This window comes from Leptodactylus fuscus, chromosome 9, assembly GCF_031893055.1.
Source record: "Leptodactylus fuscus isolate aLepFus1 chromosome 9, aLepFus1.hap2, whole genome shotgun sequence".
Lineage (NCBI taxonomy): Eukaryota > Metazoa > Chordata > Amphibia > Anura > Leptodactylidae > Leptodactylus > Leptodactylus fuscus.
This window is the reverse complement of record NC_134273.1, coordinates 17,322,979-17,344,725: the sequence shown is the minus strand read 5'-3', so window position 1 is coordinate 17,344,725 and position 21,747 is coordinate 17,322,979. Positions and strand designations below refer to the sequence as shown.

At 46.2% G+C, this 21,747-nt stretch overlaps 1 protein-coding gene across 2 annotated transcripts in view; it reads left to right on the top strand.

Moving 5' to 3' along the window:
* PRKACB (protein kinase cAMP-activated catalytic subunit beta) overlaps positions 1-21,747 on the top strand; it is a 42,842-nt gene that overhangs the window by 1,271 nt on the left and 19,824 nt on the right. Inside the window, exon 1 of one of the 2 annotated variants that reach the window (XM_075287061.1) lies at positions 18,553-18,733. The exons of the other annotated variant lie outside the window; for it this stretch is intronic. Coding sequence (XP_075143162.1) covers positions 18,553-18,733 — 181 coding nt within the window. Of the gene's footprint in view, positions 1-18,552; positions 18,734-21,747 lie in introns of those variants that run through there. 2 annotated transcript variants of the gene reach the window in all.

The window sequence follows — 21,747 nt, the reverse complement described above, 5'->3', positions numbered from 1 at the left end:
TAGGGGGTCAGTGTCTCTCTAGTATGTATATATATATATCTGTACGATGTATGTAAGGGTCAGTGTCACTGATGTATATATGAAGCTGTACTATATACATGGGTCAGTATCACTGATGTATATATGGAGCTGTGCGGTTTATATAGTGGTCAGGGTCACTATTGCATATATGGAGCTGCCCTGTATATACAATAATCAATGTCACTGATGTCTATATGGAGCTGCACAATACATATGGGATCATTGGTGTGACCTGACCAAATAGTGTGTGTATAGATTGTAGTACAGATATATATAGGGGCAGTGTCAGTAGTGTATATACGGGCTGTACCATATACATTGGAGTTGGTGTGACTGGTGTACCGACAGCGCTGTGGAGTTGTTCGGCCAAAGAGATACTTAGATACATCTATATGGGTCAGTGTTACTGGTGTCTATATGGAGGACTACTATCCTAACATTATATAATGTGTGTATGTATGAAGTTGTACTACATGTATAGTGTCAGAGACGTATATATGGGGCCGCTCCTATTCACTTAGTGTCGCTTGTGTGTGTATAGTTGGAGCTGTACTATGTATATACAGTCCTGGCACTATTGTATACATGTAGTATGTATGTGAGGGCCTGTTCACATGACTGATTTGGATCTCTGCGGTACATTTTCACGGTTCCCGCACAGACTTGAGTCTATCCTGTGATCTGTGAAAAGACAAAAATAGGAAGTTTTTTTAAATTTGTTTTTAAGCTCATTCACATGGTCTGTCAAAAAAACTGAACTTCAGGTGGAACCTCGGAAATAAATAGATATTGGTGGTACTTTTGGCAGTCATGCGAATAAGACCAAAGCTCGGTGTCACTGCTGTGTGTGTGTGTGTGTGTGTATATGTGTGTATATATATATATATATATATATATATATATATATATATATATAATGTGTGTGTGTGTGTGGCCTTCTGCTGCAGTCTGGTGGTAGATGTTTCCTGCATGCCTAGGTGCGCTGGACAGTCACAGATCTAGCACTATATAGTCAGCGCAGCCTTATCAGTAGTCACAGAGTCTGGCATCGGGTATATACTGTCACCTGTCGTATTGGCAGAGTAAACACCTATATCCTTTCTTATTAGTTCTGGCCTACAGCCGGGCAAATCTCAAGGAACTAGGTGGTCAATGTCCATAGAAAGGAACAGCTGTTAGGTACGTCTTGGGACTGTTTAATGCCGTCCTGTATTGTGTTATCTAAGCGATATATTAAACTCTCTGTGGATTTTATAGGCATTACTACTATGATTTCCGAAAACACCAGGCCACAAATTTGCTCCATTGTAATACTGTAGTGATTAAAGGAATCCCATCATTGGATACCCTTTTCTTCTCCCTAACACGTAGAAATAGCCTTAAGAAAGTCTATTCTTCTCCTACCTTTAGATGTCTTCTCTGCGCCGCCGTTCAGTAGAAATCCCGGTTTTCTTCGGTATGGAAATGAGTTCTGTTGCATCACTGGGGGCGGTCCTCAGCGCTCAAACAGCACCAGGAGCGTCCCCAATGCTGCGAGAGAACTTTCCAGCGACGCCTCCATCTTCTTCAGGAACGGCCCCTCTTTGCATCTTGGGTTTCACTCTTCTAGGCCTTGGGCAGAGCTGGCTGCGCATGCCCATGGCCACAAGAAAATGGCCGCTTACACAACTTACTGTGTGAGCAGCCATTTTTCTTGTGGCCGCTGACATGTGCAGTCTGCTCTGCCCGAGGCCTAGAAGTTTGAACCCAGCTCCGGAAGAAGACGCAAAGAGAGGCCGTTCCTGAAGAAGATGGAGATTCATTTGCATAGAGATGAATACCTGGATTTCTACCGAACAGCGGCGCGGAGAAGACCTCTAAAGGAAGGAGAAGAATAGCTTTTCTTAAGGCTATTCCTACATGTCATCGAGAAACAAATGTGATTTTAGTGATAGGATCCCTTTAATAGCCTGTCCTTAGAATAAGTCATCAATATCAGATCGGTGAGGATCTGACTCCCTGGACCTGCGCCGATCAGCTGTTCTCAGTGAAAGTTTCCAGATTTACATCAGTTATATTATAGACCCAGGGGTCAGCAACCTTCGGCTTTCCAGCTGCTGTTGGGAAAACTACAACTCCCAGCATGCTCCATTCACTTCCATGTGAGTTCCCAGATCAGCAAAGCAAGTGTGCATGCTGGGAGTTGTAGTTTTACAACAGCTGGAGTGCCGAAGGTTCCCTGCCCCTGTTGTAGGGGATAATTTGCATTGTGTTGCGATAGGATCAGAATGGGCGAGAATCTCACAAATCTCATTCACACACTGCGAGAAGGTATCAGCGTACTGTGGAATGTGGAGAGCGAGGAACCCAAGAGGGGCCTGCGCCAAATGTGTCACATTATCACCAACGTAGGCCAGTTTTGTGGCGTGGATGGGGATAATGTGTGTGAACATTAATGTGAGATGTGACATTGCCATTTGACCAATGGACATGAGGTCACTTCCTAAAAAGAGAGCAGCCATGTTTCTGAAGCCCTGCATAACCCCTAAGCATGCACAACATCTGCAGCGAGCCTCTTCTTTAAGGTGGAGCTGCGCAGTGATTATTGTCATTGCACAATAGATACCGCTACAGAGGTAAGTTGAACACAAGTTATTTTGATGGGGCGGTATGTGAACATGGCGCTGTCTCTGCAACATTTCTCTGGATAGTGCACACTGCGAGAGGAATGCACAGCACACTTTATTTTTAGACACAAGTTGAAAATGTTGTGTTTTATAGGGAGTGTCACCAGAATCCAGAATATCACCCCAGCCCTGCAGATAGATAGGTTACTGTCACCAGAACCAGCATATCACCCCAGCCCTGCAGATAGATAGGTTACTGTCACCAGAACCAGCATATCACCCCAGCCCTGCAGATAGATAGGTTACTGTCACCAGAACCAGCATATCACCCCAGCCCTGCAGATAGATAGGTTATAGTCACCAGAACCAGTATATCACCCCAGCCCTGAAGATAGATAGGTTACTGTCACCAGAACCAGTATATCACCCCAGCCCTGAAGATAGATAGGTTAGGGTCACCTGGATACAATGTTATCCCCTTGTGAATCACAGACTCTGTTGCCAAGATTTTGACAAGTTGGCAATATGCAAATTAGCTCTTTGGGGGCAACAAGGGTGTTGCCATTGCTCCAAAGAGGTAAGAGACCACACTGTCATTGCTCTATAGAACTCATTAGCATATTGACAGAAACATTGTTACTTAGCAGCCATTCACAAGGGGATGTATCTGTGTTCTCACCAGCGCTTGATCTCCGGTTGAGGATTCCGTTCCCCTGTTCGCGTGACAATAGCGCTGCAAACAACTCTTTTCTCTCTGCATTTTTCACCTTTTTGGCCGTAAAACCGGCAGATCCCATGATAGTTTAGTGAACCCCCTGAACGGAAACCCGAACACAGGTGTGACCTTTTTTGATTCAGTTGTCCCTATGTGTCTGCAGGCTGGACTGATATTCTTGGTTCTGCTGACAGACTCCCTTTACAAAGAGCAGTGCATTGACTTCATCTGTTCCCCCAGTACTGTTCTGTTATCTCCACCCCATATATTTAGCCATTTGTGACGGTTTGATGGGCACCATGCCCATTTTCTCATTGTTTTGACCCCTTCCCAGGCACGAATAATTTGGCAGCAAAAGTTGTAAGGAAGCTTAGACCCATTCACTTGTATTTTGCGTTGGCCATGTCTGAACAAGGCCTTACTGAGCAGACGTGATTGGCAGACATAAGTCCGCGCCTGGATCCCTCTTCCCCCATCTCCCCAGTGCCGCGTTCAGCCATGTTTTCCTGTTTGTGTGTGTCTTCCGCCGTGTGTTTTGTCAACTTCCCATAAACCGGTTTGCTTGCCCGGTGTCACTGTGTACTAAACAGTTGTGTGGACAGACGGCGGGTACTTGGCATCCAGTAGCAGGACACATGCTTGGCATTGCTCTGGCACTTTGTTCTTTATTAGAGTCGTTGATGGTGTTGGCGCGCGCTCTTGTTATGCTTATATCTCATATAAGTTTACCAGTGTGCAAGCTGTGAAATTCACGCAGCTTTTCTGGGCGAAGATTGTGCCAAAGACAGAAAATTCTGGGACTTCTCCTTTTCGTTTCATCTTGTGATAATCGCACTCGTTGCTCAATTCGATGTTCTCGAGATCCTTAAGGTTATGCGCTGTGTGTACGGCGCCTTGTGGTATAGTAGGAAGTCATGTTACCGCCTAGCCATTCCCATCGTGTTGTGCTCCGAGGTCCCATTAACCCTGCATTCACTGGCACCAAAGTACGTACAGGCATCGCAAAGTCCCCCATGCGTACTGTTAGATGGATGTGGGGTTATGGCCACACTTGTTAAACAGATGCTGAAAGGTTTGTACTTTTGGCCTTCGTCAGATTAAAATATGTATCAGTTAGAATTTTTTTGTATTATATCATTTTATTTATTTATTTTAAAGAATTAAGCGCCTATGGCCAAAGCTTTTTTTTATCTGGCTCTGGGTCTGAATGTGTCTGCCTTGGAAAATGCAAAATAAAAATAAAAAATTACGGTAAATATATTTATATTTTATATATATATTTATTTATTTACCATTACCACATCTCAAGTTCAGGTACACAAACATGGCTATATCAGAGAGTATATTAATATTAAATATATATGATATAAATAGCTATTTTTTTCTGCTTTAGACGTCGGAATGGCCTTTAGAAAGGCTATTCGTCTTTTACCTTTAAATGTGGTCTCCACTGCGCCGTTCCTTGGAAATCACCGTTTTTACCGGTATGCTAATGAGTTCTCTGGCAACAATGAGGGCGGGCCCCAGCGCTCAAACGGCGATGGGGCCGTCCCCACTGCTGCCCAAGAACTCTCTCCTGCGACGCCTCCATCTTCAGCTACATCCTCCCCTTCTCTCGTCGTCTTCCTTTTGCGTCATCTCAGACGCCTGCACAGTCGGCTCTGCCAGCGAGACACTAGTAGAGCCGACTGCACATGCCAGCCAGCGGCCATATTTTCGAAAATATGGCCGCAATTGCGCGCACACGTAGTACGCTCCTCTAAGTCTTCGCCGAACAGAGTGTACTGAGCATGCGCAGTACACTCTGTACTTCGAGGAGCATACTGCACGTGTGTGCAATTGCGGCCTCGAAAATTTGTTTCACAGTAATTTTCTACTTTTGTATGTATTCTAGGGAAAGGAGGGATTTACAACTTTTATTTTTCTATTATTTTTTAAAATCTTATATTTTTTTTGCACTATTCTATGGGAGATTCTATGCATTGATATTGCGGCTGGTCATAGACCCCCCCCCCCCTTCCCCCAAAAAATAAAAAAAAAATTTAAAAAAATTATTTTTCTATTTTTTTTTTTTTTTTTTGCTGACTCGAGTATAAGCCGAGAGGGGCTTTTTAAGCACAAAAACTGCGCTGAAGAATTTGGCTTATACTTGAGTGTATACGGTATATATAAACCCTGTCAATGTCTGGCCGAGTCCTCATGTGGTTAAACTGCTACAGCGCGATGTCTTATCATAAAAGACAGCGAAAGCCAATGCAAAGTCATTGAAAAAAAAAATTTCATTTCATTTTTCTGATGACTTTTCACGGGTTTTCGTTTCCCATTTTAGGATTTCGCTCTGCAGGTGTTCGGGGTTAGCTCTGCTACATCTGTAGGTCAGAAGTTTGTTAGGAGAAAACTTGGCGTCAACGTTACTCACATTTGTTTACCAAGTCCTTTTATTATTCCAGTGCTTGGAAAACAAAAATTAAATTTTTTTGCAGAGGTAACAGTCTCCGCATACAGTCTGATACTGGGGTTATATTACGCTCTTCTCTCTGCCCCCCCCCCCCCCCTTTATGTAAAAAAAAAAAAAAAAAAGTAGGCCTCAAGTGCCTGATGTGAATGATGGATGATCACGCACCATTCACTTCTAGGATGCTTCCAAAATGTTGATTGTCTCCTAGGAATAAATGGAGTGGTGGTCGCACGTATACCGCACCACTCCATTAGCACGGGTGACATTTAGATACCCCTGTTCTTGTCAAGTACCGTAATCTGTTACTGTGTGAAAACCCCTTTAATGGTTGCCATGTAGTACTTTATTTCCCCTGCAGGGGGCCTGAACATTTGTAGATAACTTTATGTATACAGTAAGGGCTCGTTCACACGGGGGCAATGGAGCCGAGTTTGACAGTGCATTTCGCCTCAAAATCCGCCTCCATACAATGGTGGTCTGTGGAGACCACTAGCGTTCTCAACATGTCGCTAACGGAAAAAAGAAGCTGAGTCGCGGCGTCCACCTGGCGGCAGCAACCTCTGGAGTTGGCCCATTCATTTGAGCCAACTCTGGAGGGGGAAACCGCTATGGTCGTGGCAGGCGGGTTTTGACCCGCCAAAATCCGCCCCACGTTTGAACGAGCCCATAGAAGTGAATGGGAGGCGAATAAAAAAAAAAAAACACGACCGAAAACGCCTGATGTTTTTTTTTTTGTTTTTTTTTTACAGTCCATTCACTTTAGGGGAGTGGAAAACCTGCCTGGCGTTTTCTGAAGCAGTTTTTTCCAAAATCTGCTCCAGAATATGCTCCAAAAAACCGCTTCCTAATTAGGAAGCGTTTTTTTTTTTTGAGGACCAAATTAAAGCCAGGCGGTTTTTACGTGTGAACTAGACCTTAGACTTATTTGTGCTGAGGACTTGTCGCAATGTCGCCTGAAAGTCTCGCAGGCAGATATAGTGAAAGAGAAAAGCAGAAGTGTCCAGGTCTGTGAGAGTGCGGCGGGCGCGGTACCTGTGAGGACAGTCCATAAGGCATCAACGCTAAAGTCAGCCTACGCTTTTTGAGCCATTTTTTGATTTTTCTCTTCACGTTTGTCTGATTTGTCACGTGTCCTGCTTTTCTGCAAAATTCTGCATTGAAATCTACTTTCCATTCCTTCAGTATTTTTTCCTTTTTTTCTACTGCTAGCTGAGCCCTGTACGTTGCATCGCTCTGGGAGTGTAAAGTGCCGGGCTCCTGTATAATGCAGCAGAGCTAGGGCGGAGGGGAAGGGGAGGGCTCATTCCAGACAGTTATATCTGTGGACGGCGGTTCTGGTGCCGTACGAAAGCTCTATTATATCCAGAGATATAACCAGTTACAAAGATCAATGCTGACTGTTGATGTGAATGGAATTAATGCAGGTAGAAGTGCAATCTTGGTGCCATATGAAAGCTCTATTATATTCAGAGATATCACCGGTTACAAAGGCCAATGCCGACTGCGTCTACACCTGATGATAACTCTGGAAATAATACAGGTAGAAGTTCAGTCTTGGTGACATATGAAAAAGGGGAATTGCAAAAAGACTCCCATCACATGATCGGCCATGTTGCTCTTTGACTCGCACTACATAGAGCCTTATTGGGGACAGTGACCATATCTGTAAAGCGCTGTGGAATATGTCGGCGATAGGTCAGTTAGCTAAATAAAGTATATTACAATATTTCTTAAAGCTGCCAGAAAAACAAATCGCTTTAAGGGCAAGGCCTGTATTATTCTATATGAGTCCCGTGGAGACTGAATGGAGTGGCAGCGCCCATATGTACCCATTGTTCTAGTCAAAAAGTGACACCAGACCCCATTGTTGTGCTCAGTGGGTTCCCCTTTGTCGACCATATATTTATATCCACAGGTGAGACTGTCTGTGACCTTCCCCTTTAAATATATTCTCTTCATTTAAAGTCCATGGGAATACAGGATACGGCTTATATGTAAATGATGGGGAGACGAGCGGCCACCTGACACACAGCGCCGCTTATCCAAAGGGTCTGGGTCACATGGACCGGTTTGTTTTTTGGATATGTGCTATAAATACATTTAGATTTAATGACAAACTTTATTGAAAGGGGATAAAAAAACCCTACACCTTTTATGACAGGAAGGCTGCCTTTCCTGTTGCCTGCGATGTGTCAGAACTTCTCGTCCTCGGGTTGGCAGACGTCGGCTTTCATTCATTGCCACGGTAAATATAGCGCCAGGTTTTGGAATTTTCCCCCCAGTAAGAAAATATTTTTCTAGAATTCTTGTTCACAACTAGTATGTAGTGAGTATAGGGCCGATCGTTGGTGGCGGGTCACATGACTGGCGATATTCCCGCACGTATCAGCTCATGCTAACCCCTCCTTGACCAGATTGTGTTTACCTATATGCAGGTGACGGTAGGTTTACACCACAACGGTGAGGCGGATCACTAAGATAGCGGTAACACTTGGAGCCTGATAGACCCCACTGACTAGAATGGAGACCTTCGTGCAGGACTTTGCAATGAAGTCTCCACCACAGATGTGAACTGAGCCTTAGTAGGCTTAGAATGTCCGTTGCTCTCATCCGTCTTAGGATAACAGCAATAGTGACGGACACAGATGGCGCTTCCATTCGCTCTAATGTAAACATGATGGACATTTCCTTCTGTTTTTGTTTACTTTTACTCTTACACGCAGGACTTTTTCTTCTTTTTTTACTTTTCTAACATGAGCCAGACACCAGGTCGTGGAGGCTCTATCTGTATTTTATCTATCCAATCATGGATGAGGACAACGGACATGAATAACTCTAGTGTGAACCTAGGGTGGTTTGTATTGTGTCTGCACAAGCTTTGTGTGTTATATGTGAGGTCACCCCTTGTCCACCAATCCCCTCCCCCTCTGCACGGTCCGGTCCTGTTGGTCAGCTGACTTCTTGCAGTGGGATTCCTCCATAGCTGTGACATACTGGGTCCCTTCTGCTGAAGTCTCTCATTGGCCTTAGTGGTCACATGATCGCTGCGGCCGAAGGGAGGGACCCGGACAAGTCGCAGGTAGTGACGGCCTGTCTCATTCGCTGAGACGGCTGATTGATCTCAGCAGTCGTGGACGGCTTGGACTTCTGCAGAAAGAAAAAAATGGATCTGAAGTACTGGACCGCGCTGTGAGACAACTCCTATGGACTTTTTTTTTTTTTTTTTTTTGCTTGATCACCCCCTTTAATAGTGCAAAACCCACTAATTTATCACAAAGTGCCAACATGTCAATTTAACCTTAATAATGTGCGGATCCACAATTGCACACAATTACAGACCTGCAAAATATGGTCATATGAATGGGACTTTTAGAGCTTTCTGCTCCACTGTGACCCCCCACACACAGTATAATCTGCTCCACAGTGACCCCTACACAGTATAATCTGCTCCACAGTGACCCCCACACAGTATAATCTGCTCCACTGTGACCCCCCACACACAGTATAATCTGCTACACAATGGCCCCACACACAGTATAATCTGCTGCACAGTGACCCCTACACAGTACAATCTGCTCCACAGTGACCCCCACACAGTATAATCTGCTGCACAGTGACCCCCACACATTACAATCTGCTGCACAGTGGCCTCCGCACAGTATAATCGGCTGCACAGTGGCCCCCACACAGTATAATCTGCTGCACAGTGACCTCCACACAGTATAATCTGCTGCACAGTGACCCCCACACAGTACAGTCTGCTGCACAGTGACCCCCACATAGTACAGTCTGCTGCACTGTGACCTCCACACACTATAATTTGCTGCACAGTGGCCTCCACACAGTATAATCTGCTGCACAGATGGGTGCCGAAAGAGAGGACTCTGAGTGCCACCTCTGGCACTCGTGCAACAGGTTCGCCATCACGGGTCTATGCTATACACATAGACCAGAATAATGGATAGGAGGACACGCAGAGTCCGACAGACCCCATTGGGTGTCCATTGTTTTAAAACTAAAACCTGTGGAGTTAAGTCCTTTGTGCAGGTAGTGAATGAATGGCAAGGTGACCGCGTGCATGTGGTCCGGTCTCTCTATCCTCTGAATTACCTTGAGGTACAGCAGCCATCTTGTCAGCCCCATACTGTAGATTGGCTCACGTCCCGAAGGTGAGACCAGCAGCCATCAGATATCTGTGGCATGTTGTAGAATTTTTGCCTCCGTCTGTTATGGGCCTGGTATTTTTGGCTTTTATATTAAAAAAAAAAATCCACCTCCCAGGGCTTTGTGTATAGAGGACATCGGCTTCTACGGGTCGTATTATAAGTCGTACTTCTCTGTTACCACTTTGGTGTAAGGATAGTCATCGGGTTTTGTGGAAGTTTTTTTTTGTTGTTTTTGCGTCTTGTGAAATATTAACACTTTACACCCAGTAGTATGATAAATGAGGACATGGCCTTGGCGCTTTGGGGCCCTTTGGCGTTACGAGAAATCAGTCAGCCCTGCGGTGTGTAATCTACCTATATACGTCACTGTACAGGCCTCCGACATTACTCTGCTTTTCAAACTTGTTAATTTGTTACAATGTATCGGTGCAGGAAGTCTCTCTCCTGTCCTAATGGATCTGGTCAGGATCAGGGTTTTGGGTTGTTTCTTTGGTTCAGTGATTTATTAATTTCTCTGAGGGGTCTTGTCCCGTCCTGACAAGCGGGTTCGGGGGTTACTTTCCTGTATGTATTTTATGCACCCTGGCATCACTTTGTAAGAGGGTTAAATTGCAGGCGCCCGTGTTTTCATCTGCCGGGCAGGGTATGCCGTATCCATTTGTATATGGAAAATTCTCTGCCCGGCCATGGTGACCTTGAGGAGTGTTTACTTTGGCATAGCCCTGTTCATTGACAAACTGACAAGTCAGACAGTTCATTGCTTAAAGTAGACCCCCGTCACTACACGGCAGAGGCGGCCATGTTATTTTATTCTAAATTTTTTTTTTTTTTTTCTCAGTTCCTCGGCGAGCTGTAATGTTCTGTCAGTGTGTTTGCATTTCTTTTGTTATCTGTTTCTGGGAAAGCTGGGTTTATAGAAAAAGGAGCCTGGTCAACATACATTTATCTCCATGTCATCCCGACACACTACTCCTTTCCCATCTAATCCCACCATACCCTACTCTTGCTACAGGGCTTCCCGTCCTCCGGGGGCGCTCTACTTAACCACTTTGCCATAACACTCACACTCCAACTCTTTATTATAGTAAGACACCAGTGTATAGACTTTGCTGTGACGCCTGGAGGTTTATCCATCACCACAGATGTGCGTCACATGACCCGGAGAGCGATGACTGTCATTATATTAGGGCCGCTCCTTTTAGGCCGTGAATTAATTTCCTCTTTTCATTCCCTGTTATCTGCGTTCTTCATCTCCATAATTTAATCTTTTGGGAAGTTGTCATAACAGACGTGTGTGGCGTCTCATGTCGGGCAAGTGTGAAGGCAAAGGTTAGGAGCTCCGGTGTATAGGATGGGGCCGAAGTTCCTACGTAGATAGTGCGGAGAGAAGTCCTACTTGCAGTCGCCTGATTCATTATGTTTATTGAAGTTTGTAAACATTCCAAAAATGTATGCGGCCGAAAATCCCTCCTCCGTGCATGGCGAGGGGTGGACAGATGGCTTGTTATATGGTCCCCCTATAGACTGGCTATCCTAAACTCCTCCTATGACATGGAAGCAACTTGTCGCACCCAGCTCCAGTATAGATGCCAGGCCGGTGCTTCCAGCTGAACAGATGTGACTTCTCGGAACGGCTGCGTCCGCCGCGCACATCCAGCAGGTCGCAGCACCCTGCACTAAACCAAGGCCATTGTGGTTTCAGCTTCTTGAACTCCTGCCAGCAGCCTGGATTCCTGCAGCCGCATACAAGACTCCATCACTCAGACACTTTCCATTATGTCTCCTCGGAATGTCTCGTATTTTTAGTTTGCCCCCCCCCCCTCCCCCCCTCGGTCCTTGCTTTAGGGACTGAGTTAAAATGTAACCAAACTTTCGAAAAGTGTTTGACAAGCCCAATTTTGATGAGTGATGAAGGGGGCGGAGTGCTCGGCGGCGAGCGGAGCCATCAACAAGATCCAATTGTCCACTTCACTTTTGTCCCTTGTTTTAGTGATTTCGGGGGTCTCGGGACTCAGACTTCCACCCCATCGGAACTTTCACACTCAAAGATTTTCGACATATTTAGTTGCTTTTAGAAGGACTTTTTTATTTTATCGAAATCTGAGTGTAATATTGTTTTTTGTTTTTCTTCTAGTCAGTTTTCTGTTCATTATTATGGAGGCGGCCATCTTGCCTGAATTTCTCCTCTGCTTTACAGCATAGTCATGGCCAAAGTCTTTGATCGTCTGGAGCGGACTCATTGAGATCTATGGGAGGCTTTTGTACACATGCTCTGTATAGAGAGGTGATAATTATTAGAGATGAGCGAGCACTGTTCAGATCAGCCGATCCGAACAGCATGCTCCCATAGAAATGAATGGAAGCACCTGTGACGCTGACTTTGCCGGCGTCCGGCCGGCGTCACAGGTGCTTCCATTCATTTCTATGGGAGCATGCTGTTCGGATCGGCTGATCTGAACAGTGCTCGCTCATCTCTAGTGATGATCTGACATCTAATGTCCATAGTGGATGCAATGATGGGTATTATGTGGTGGTCTCTCTATGATAATCTTGTCTGTCTATGACTACTGTAAAGAACCCCCCCCCCTACAAAATTGGCAAGTATCACTCTATTATTAGGCATTGTGGTCAGAGTTAAAATTGCAGGATATGGAAAATTTAAATAAGGAAAAAAAATCTCCATAAACTTTAGGTATCGTTTTTGGCGCCATGTTCCCTTTAAGGGGTTGTCTATCTGCATTCGAGTAAGAGTATTGGGCTACGTTTACATCTGCCGCGTTGTCGCCGTTCCGGTCCATTGCAGGACCAGAACAGAAATATGGTTCATCTAGTGACAGGCGGCATCGGATCCCGAGAGACCCTTTGCGTATAGTGGGGTCAGTTGGGTACCCATTAGTGATGAGCGAGTAGTATTCGATGGAATAACTCGCCGGCATAGGAATGCGTGTAATCGGCTGAACACCAAGGGGTTAAACGCATCGAATATTCGAAGCAAGCGTTTAACCCCTTGGTGTTTGGCCGCTTACACGCATTCCTATGCCGGCGAAGTATTCCATCGAATACTACTCACTCATCACTAGTACCCATTATTTTTGCATGGTCCTTGACCGGTGGGCTTGTAGGACTTCTTCGTCTGGGATTTTTGCAGGACTCTGTGCCGGGACTCCGGTGCAGATGAGATAGTAGCCTGCGTGTATGCGAGAAGGACTTGGCCCATAGACGTCTTCATTCCGAGACACTGGGTGTCTTCTTTTGCCTGAACGCCCCGGTGAATCTTCTTGTCTCCCCGTCTTCAGGGCGGTTATTTATTCCCCGTAGCCGTCGAGGATATTCTACAAGTGGCAATAGTCCTAAATACTTCCGAAATTAGCTGCAGACTTCAAGGCTCGGATATTTACAACTGGACCAATCGGTCGTGACCGGCCGCTGACCCCTTACTACGAGGTCAGGCCCGCCACGTCTTACCCCATTATTCCTATATTAGCTTTGAGCGCTCTATATATAGCGGGGCTAGGAGGTGATCCGACGACTTTCTAAACTTACGCCACGCACCAAACGCTTCCTTTTGATGTCTCTCTGTATTACCAGACTACTAGGTCATACTCCCGAGCCGACTTCAAACAAAGTTTGTAAATTTATTTTTACTTGCTGTGACTGAAACGTTTGTGACTACGGGATCATGAGGGTCTGCCCGTACAGGAGACAACAATGATACCCTCGGCTTTTTATACGACGGTGGCGGACATTGGTCTCTCCAGACAGAGGCGGCTTTCTAAAAAGTGTTTGATGTGAACGTCTGGTCCTCTGTTCGGATCTCTGGTTTCTGGCACTTGATTGCCGGGGGTCATTTTTCGTGGGGTCCTAATGATATGGCAGTTTTCTATCTGTGTTTGACACGCTTATTTCCTTGCTGCGCTGTGATGACGCTGGGTCCGTATAGCGATATCGGTAGCCAAAACTAACCGGACCAAATAGGGGCATCTACTAGCTAAACTGAATTTAGTGCACTGTTAGGCCCAGTTCACATCTGCGGTTGGGTTTCTCAGCAATTTGTACACATTTTGAAGTCCTACATAAAAGTTGTCTCTTTTAAGGCTCCTTTTTTCGAAAAAGGGACAACTGGATGGAGTCCACTCCAGACCATTGTGTCTGTGGCCCGTGGTCCATCTATAGGAAACCCGGAAGTCACAGAATGTTTTAGGTTTAGTGGCAAAAGTTGAAATTGCAATATATTTTTTAAAGGGATACCTTCATTGGATACCCTTTGTTTCTCCCTACCACGTAACACATAGGAATAGTCTTAAGAAAGGCTATTCTTCTCCTACCTTTAGATGTCTTCTCCGCGCTGTCGTTCAGTAGAAATCCAGGTTTTTTCAGTGTGCAAATGATTTCTCTTGCAGCACTGGGGGCGGGCCCCAGCACTTAAACAGCACTGAAGGCGTCCCCAATGCTGCAAGAGAACTCTCCAGCGACGCCTCCATCTTCCTCAGGAACGCCCTCTCCTTGTGTCTTCTTCAGTCCTGGGTTCCAATTTACTAGGCTTCGGCCCAAGCATACTGTATAAGCAGCCATTTTCTTGTGGCCCGGAGATGCGCAGTTGACTCGGCCTGAGGCCTATAAAATTAAACCCCAGGACGGAAGAAGACACAAGGAGAGGGCGTTCCTGAAGAAGATGGAGGCGGCACTGGAGAGTTCTCTCGCAGCATTGGGGACGCCTCCAGTGCTGGGGACCGCCCCCAGTGCTGCAAGAGAACTGATTTGCATACCGAAGAAAACCTGGATTTCTACCGAATGGTGGTGTGGAGAAGACATCTAAAGGTAGGCGAAAAATAGCCTTTCTTAAGACTACTCAGAAAAAAAGTGTATACAATGATAGGATCCCTTTAATATGCATATTCATTTGGAAAATTTAAAAGCCTCAGCAAAAATTCTTAAAATATATAACCTAAAAGCGTGATTTAATCAATAGGTCACTTTCTGGCGACACGTTCCCTTTTATAGCTGAAGCCCCACATTGCAAAAAACGCAGCGTTTTACGTTACCCGCAAAGTTAATGGGATTCTAATTAATGCTGGCGGGTTTTTTTCTATAGGTAAAATAGTCTGCAGAGAAAATGCAATGCGTTTCCGCACGTCTCATAGCATTTTGCTCCCGAGGGCTTTAGCACCAAGGCACTTTTCTGTGTCCTACTGTTGAGCTATCAGTATGTGATTGAGGATCAGCACCAGTTCAGTCCCATGCAAAAGAATGGGGCTGAGCTGCATTACAAAGCACAATGACTGATACGTAGGGTGCCGTGATGGGATTCAGTCACTGAAATGCTATGGGCTCTGCGTCCAGTTAATCGTTGGGGGTCCCGGGGGTCCGATCCCCTTGATCACATATTGATATGGATAAATATAAAGCGCTTGTCTGCACAGAGCCTTACTGCTTATATAAAAAGTTTATCTGGTTCCTCCTCCTTATGTAACACAGGAAGTTGTGTGCGCTGACCTGACCGCTGCCTTCTGAGAGTTGACCAGAAGGTGGCAGCAAAGCTCCTTGATGTGAGTGGAAACGCGTTGTAGTGTCAGCGGCTTGGCTCCTGTCATCCGCTTGCTATTTATAGCCTCGGCTTCTCCGCTGTCCAGTGGGATCTTCTCTAATCCTCTGTTCGGAGCGGGCAAAAGATGGTGCTAGTTTACACCGCATGGCACGCCCGCTGCACTGGATTTTTTTTTTTTTTTTTTGCAGAGTCCTTTGATTTTCCCCCCTGAGATCATTTCACGGTTTTCCTGTTGGGATTAACCCGTTCCCACCCGATCACCACCTCGCCGTGCGTTCCTGCAGGAGCCGGTGTGGGGGGTGATGGCTGTATCTGCCCCGTGTGTAATATACACACGCTCTCCAGGCGCAGAAAATCTAGAGCAGGAAATGTCTGTCTTGTAAACAGGCGGAAATCTCCATGGGAACACTTCACAGCCAGCGCTAATCTATAATTAGAAAGAAAACGAAACGGAGATGGCGACTGTACCGTGCCCCCTGTATGGGGAGAACACTACAATGACTGTACGTGCAGGGAAAGATCAGGTGCCATATTGGGCAATGTCCAGAAACCTGCATTATCAGGGTCTCGTGGCCTTAGACCTGCTTGCCCAGGGGATGCTGGTATTTGTAGTTCACCGACCATGTATTAGAAACCTGTTTTTCCAGCATTTGATGTCATTAACTCTTACTTACACCCCCTTCCATCCTCTACAGTAATGCAGACCAACACCTGAGGAGAGCGTATGTTCTTCCTACAGCTGCGGTATATATGGCCGCCTTCCTAGCACATTGCTGCTCCATCTCAGAATAAGGCCCCATACGTGCGACCATAGGATCCATGAAACCAGAACTGACCTCACATAGGTGGTGTCCACGTGTCGGCCCTATTGTGAGAATAAAATAGACATGAACTGGACCTGAGGCTTTGTCCTAAGGCCCCCACAGAAGTCGATAGATAGATAGATAGATAGATAGATAGATAGATAGATAGATAGATAGATATGGCTATATGCATGGTGCGTATGTTGTCTGTTACAGATGTGTAATAAAGGATAACACAAACCCCAAAAATACGGCCATGCGTTTGGGGACTAAGACTATGGTCGTACAGGAGACGTGGCAGCAGCGAAGAAGCAAAACCAGTATATGGGTCAATATGCCACATGTCCTGACCATGACTAGCTTCAGATCTGACTTATGTTTTTACAACGTTGCAGCCATATGCCTTTAAACTAGTCGTGCAACTGCAACGCGACACAAGTTGTGCACAATCAACATGTAATTTGCTAAGAGTTTGTTGGACCTTGGAGGAATGGATTGGTAAAAATGGCGCCTATTCCGACTATTAATGCAGTACTGATGGTCTAGCCCAGGGGTAAGGAACATACGGCTCTCCAGGTGTTGCAAAACTACAACTCCCAGCATGCACTTTCTCGGCTGTTCTTGGAACTCCCATGGAAGTGAATGGAGCATGTTGGGAGTTGTAGTTTCACAGCAGCTGGAGAGCCGAAGGTTCCCTACCCCTGGTCTAGTCTTAGGCTTGGCCATCGGTGTATTAGCTAGAGCCCAGTCTGCAGCCTTGTCCATATTTGCGCTGCTCCATATACCTGCACGTTAGGTAATACCCTGCAGAGCGTACAGGGTTATGGAGTAGTATAGACCATGGGCAGGCTGCAGTGGTTCCAAACTTGACGCCCCTTCAAAGGACTGTTTGTGATGGTGCAGGAAGTCAGATCCCTTGGTCAAAGTCCTGGAAGACCCCTTTAAGACTAGGGGGACACACACTTTTATCGGCAGATTTCAACCTTCGCAACGCATGGGACAACTACAGTGATATCAGGTGAGTTGCAACCAATCGTCAGGTCTCCGTGTGACTCCTTCACTAATTTTAGCCAATGAGGGCACATGGTAACCTTGACTTTTGGTTCGAACACTGCTTGATGTTTGCAGCTTCAAGTCATAGTCACTGCACCCTAAGGGTTGTAAGGTGACTCCATTCATTTGCATTAGTGAAGGAGTTTCAGGAAGATCCGTCTATCTGAGGTCACCCAACAGGAATGGCAGCCGGAGTCTCAGTCGGTGGCCCTAGCTTAAAAGTACAGTATGTAAATCTTCTATTTGGTCTTCCAAGAACATTTAAAGGGGTCTTCCAGAAAAATTATTGCTGCACTACTTACCAAGCACAGCGCCATACATTACATAGTGGCTGTGTTTGGTATTGCAGCTCAGTCCTTTTGACATGAATGGGACTGAGCTGCCCTACGCTCAATGGATGTGATTTCACGAAGAGAAGAAGTAGCGAAGCCTGAGGAGAGGAAGTGGAGCTCAATATTGTAGTCCCGGAATACCCCTTTAATGCCCTGTACACGACTGTAGTGATCCGTATATTATCCGCATAGTCATTGCGGTGTAGCTTTTACGGATCAGTGACTGAGCGGTAGAAACCATCCATAATATATGGAGCGGGTCCTATTCCTGTCCATATTTGCGGCCCAGACTCGTCCATACAAATATCGGGGATCCTACAGTCTTTTGGCGGTCACTAATGTACAGTCCAGAGCGCATATCCTTAGTAATTGTCACTTTTCATCTATACTGCCCCCTAGTGTATGGAAACGGAACTTGGTTTTACCTTGCTGATCTCAAGGGTGTGCAGGGAGTGACGTCGACGTCTTAAGTACAGGTTAATAAGCCCCATGGGCGATGTGCAGGAGAGGAGAGGTGGCGTTTGTTTTCCCTTTACTGCAGGAATAGGAAGTACTTCTCTTTTTGAGCTATTTTTGCATGTTTTAGGTGACTCTAGTTGAGGGGTTTCAGTCGGGGGCTGATTATTAGGACCTTGCGAGGGAACAGACTCTTAGCATAGAAGCCAGCGACAAGACGGCGAGCGAGTACAGTCTGGAGGAACCTGTAACCCTGGTGGTTTTGTGCGTACAGACAAACAGGAAGTAAGACTTGCACGTTGCTCTGCAACTATTCTTTTTTTTTTTCCTCTAAAGTTTTTTAGCTTGCAGCCATTTTTTTATTAGCTGCGAGTTAGAGGCTGAGTCCCTTCCATGCATGGCATCGCCCAGTGAAAGCTTACAGTCCGCCGGGACTTCTTCAGCCCTTCAGAAACTGGAAGGCTTTGCAAACAGATTGTTCCATCGAAATGGGAAGAGCAGTGCCCAGGAGCAGAAGGCGGCCCTGGAGGGCGAGGGCCAGCTGGTATCTGAGAGCACCTTACAGTGGGACCGTACAAGTAAGTGTGGAGTCACCCCCAGCCCTCGCTCAACCTGTTTCTCCTTGTGCCGAGACCAGAGGACCGTGCGATGGCTTTCACTAGGAGCAGAATCCTGGTGCACGGTTCACTATTGTGCATTAGCTGTATACATATGTCATGTACAGGGGAGGTGGGGTTTTTTTGTCTTTGTTTTTTTACATTGAGTTTTTCTATTTGAACATTGCATTTTGTCCAGTCCTGCATTGTGGAATTGTTGGTCGGTGTTCACAGTTGAGTGGGATCTGTCAAGGTTTTCAGACTCCAAAAATGTCAATGTGTGCACCATCAGTAATGGGGTCTGTGGGGTTTTGGTTCTGGAAATATTATCAGTGTGGTTATGACTCTCTTGTAAGTAGAAGTTGCTAGTGTAAACAGAGCCTTAAAGGAGTTGTCCAAGATACTGATGATCTTAACGGGATCCTATCATTAAAACACAATTTTTTCTCACTAACACATAGGAATAGCCTTAAGAAAGGCTATTCTACTCTTATCTTTAGATGTCTTCTCCACACCGCCATTTGGTAGAAATCCGGGTTTTCTTTGGTATGCAAATGAGTTCTCTCGCAGCACTGGGGGCAGGACCCAGCGCTCAAACAGCACTAGGGGCGTCCCCAATGCTGCGAGAGAACTCTCCAGCGCCGCTTTGATCTTCTTCAGGAAGTAAGCGGCCATTTTCTTGTGGCTTGTGGGCATGCGCAGTCGCTTCTGCCCTAGGCCTAGAAGTTTGACCGCCAGCGCAGGAAGAAGATGTGTGAAGAGGCCTGAAGAGGTGGCGCTGGAGAGTTCTCTTGCAGCATTGGGGACGCCCCCAGTGCTGTTTGAGTGCTGGGGCCCGCCCCCCAGTACTGCGAGAGAACTCATTTGCATACCGACGAAAACCAGGATTTCTACGGAATGGCGGCGCGGAGAAGATATCTAAAGGTAGGAGGAGAAGAATAGCCTTTTTTAGGCTAAGGCCCCACGGGCCATATCCACAGCACTAAAACGCTGCGGGAGAAACCGATGTGTGAACGCATTGCGGTTCTTTCCGCAGCGCTTTTAAGAGAAAGTTCAGAGTTTTCCTCTGTGGACTTTCTCTTACCATTATATCTACAGGAAAGCCACCAGCGTTCCGTAGATATAATTGACATCCTTCGATTTGCAAAGCCGCAACGGCTTTGCAAATTGCAGCGTGTCTGCACTGCGTTTTTTTCCGCAAAGTGGGCATGGGATTCACATGAATCCCATCCCCTTTGCTTGCACTGTAAAACGCTGCGATTTTTCCCGCAACGTTTCCACGGCTGGCAAATCGCGGCGTTTACATCCCATGGGGCCCCGGCCTTAAAGCTATTCCTACGTGTTAGTCACAAAAATTTGCTTTTTAATGATAGGATCCCTTTAATTCTGGCGCCTCTGCCACAAGTGCACAAAATATAAAAGGGGTTTTCTGGTAGCCCTGTCCTATCTATAGCAGGAGTTGCTCATATAAGAGCCATGCTGCCCATGCACTGACACCTGGAGGCTTCTGCTACGGCTGATCTGTATGGGGTCTGGGGTATCGAACCTCCACAAATCACAAATTGCTGGCCTATCCTGTGGACTGGTCAGAGTTAGTGAAAGAGCCTTGTATGGAAATCCAATTCTATGTCCCTTAGGACTTTGGAGACCCTATTAGACCTGGCGATGTGTGAATGAAGGTGCGTCCAAGTCTCCCAGGCTGGACAAGGGTCTGCCGAGTGTGCACATTTAGAGATGTCTCCTGGTGAATGGTAAAGGCTTCACAAACCTCTCCTGCATTACTATGATGACGAGGAGCTTCTCTGGCTAGGCCGCAGTGTTCCTCCTTAATCCTGCGTGCGTCAGCCGTCCTGCGTATCTTTTGATGGTCACAGTGCCCCACATAGTTTCCCCCCCATGTATTGTGTAGGCAAATGTAAGAAAACACGTCTTTGTCCGGAGAATTACCGCGCTCGGCTTTGCGTCACTTAGCGCTGGAGTGTCGGGATTCTGACAGTCTGTATAGACTTACCATTAATCGCTGCAATAATGGCCTGAAATTGGGCTTATTGGGAAGAATCCAGACTCTGGTCCTCTGTATATATTGGGGATTTTGGAAGGTTTACGAGGTTGCCTATTAAAGGGATTGGACAGAGGATGCTTATGGTTTTCTGTTTTCTTAAAGGGGACCTGTCACATGGAAACAGCTGTTCAGTCTGTAGGCAGCATGACCTGTAACCTATAACCTGTCATAGAAATGTCTATTCTATACTGAGGAGTCCAGGAGGCAGGGCCGATCAGTGATTGACAGCGATCTGTTTATGTACAACCGTAGGGAATCGGACCACATGCCTCAATCTGCTCAGCGCCCCCTGTCATACAAGCCCACCATTCACAGAGAGGCCTTAGGGGGACTTTATCTCCAGTCCTCAGGAATACTGAGGGGACACTGTGTTTGGGCCCACAGTGATCAGATACTTGTCCCCTGTCCTGTGGATAGAGGGTGTGTCCATAACGGCGCTGCCCCTTTAAGACTTTGTCAGTCTTAGCAGTAGTCTGGTTTAAAAAAAAAAAAAAAAACACTTACCCTCTGGCGGAGTAATGGACACACCTATGGATACGTTCAGTGTTTGTACCTGGAGCAAAGAGAACCTGTTGGAGGGCTCCAAGCCCTAAATTAGCCACATGAGACCCAAGCTGGTCACAATGACTGACTGATTCTACAATTATACAGGCTTTGCTTAACTGGAAAACCCTGCACGGACCATATCAGGACTCTTGTTTTGCCGCACTCTTGACCTAATTAGGGTAGGTCGTTAATATCTGTGGGGAGGGTCTGGTGCCCGAGACCCCCACAGATCAGCTTCGGTGAGCAATGCTTGTGCTTCACCAGTGTAGGACCTCATGTAGCCTACCAGAGGCTTAGTCTCCAGTCCCGCCATTTCTTCATACAACTGTTCGGTGAGGGTCTCGGATGTTGGACCCCCCCCTACCAGTCCGATCTTTAAGATAGGTAA